Source organism: Aplysia californica, unplaced genomic scaffold, assembly GCF_000002075.1.
Source record: "Aplysia californica isolate F4 #8 unplaced genomic scaffold, AplCal3.0 scaffold00851, whole genome shotgun sequence".
In the NCBI taxonomy this organism is placed as follows: domain Eukaryota; kingdom Metazoa; phylum Mollusca; class Gastropoda; order Aplysiida; family Aplysiidae; genus Aplysia; species Aplysia californica.
This window is the reverse complement of record NW_004798121.1, coordinates 78239-79269: the sequence shown is the minus strand read 5'-3', so window position 1 is coordinate 79269 and position 1031 is coordinate 78239. Positions and strand designations below refer to the sequence as shown.

Genomic DNA, 1031 nt, shown 5'->3' with positions numbered 1-1031 from the left:
GGTAAATGTTTTATGGCGTTCACAACTGCATAAGGTCATATGAACGCGCAGGACACACAAAACATTTTCAGTTGATAGGAAATTTGACCTTATGCAGTTGCGAGCGCCCGTCATAAAACACTTACCCAAAAGAGAAAAAAAAGGAGAGGAGGGTGAAAGGGCCTTATTTACGGGGAAATTTTTGCTGTAAGGTGTATTTCTTTTGGTTTGTTTGTTGGTGGCTTAGTGGATTTTTCTTCTTTCTTGGGCGGAAGACGGATGGGAATCGATTCTTTTTTCTTTTTTTTTTAGAAAACTTTCACTTTAGGAAAGTACAATAGAGCCGTCCTTATCCACTGGTAAGACGTTAGACTCACGATCGTTATGCGGTGTCTTTTGGGAAGATATATTTTTTCTCCCTGAGTTTACCCAGCTGAAACAAATACTTGACAATCAAGAAAGAAGGATTGTGTGAACAACCGCAGTATGGTCATTAAGGACAGACTAACAAACAGACAGACACACAGACACACAGACACACACAGACAGACGCACAAAGACACACAGACACACACACACAGACATAAACACAGACACATAGAGACACGCACAGACAAACACACAGCCAAAGAAAAAAACAACAACCGAAAAGTGAGGAGCGAATCGCAAGTACATAAAGCAATGGCTACTAATTCTTCACTGACCTGTGCTCAAGTTTTTCATGCTCTGCTTGAGGTCCCTCATACGTGCGCGGATTCGCCGCCTTTCTTGGAAGTCTTCGCTGGCTTGAAGCTGAGTGGGAAACACAGAGGCAGAGTACAGTGTTAGAGGGTTTAGGGGAATACAGTCGAACCTGTCTAAAACGGCCACTTGTTATCGAAAAGAAAAGTGGTTATCTCAGACAGGTGGTCCTCTTGGAGAGTGTAATTATATCATTGGGGAGGGGAAGTGATTATTTGCACGTGTGGTTGTCTTGAACAGGTGTCTTGTGAGAGTATGTCCCACGGTATCTATGTGCATTGTAAGAGAGAAGAAGAGGAGAGACGTGGGGG

At 43.2% G+C, this 1031-nt stretch overlaps 1 protein-coding gene across 1 annotated transcript in view; it reads right to left on the bottom strand.

Moving 5' to 3' along the window:
* Positions 1-1031, bottom strand: part of LOC101846385 — a 102636-nt gene that overhangs the window by 91717 nt on the left and 9888 nt on the right. The window contains exon 2 of the mRNA XM_005110094.3: positions 684-771. Coding sequence (XP_005110151.2) covers positions 684-771 — 88 coding nt within the window. The remainder of the gene's footprint in view (positions 1-683; positions 772-1031) is intronic.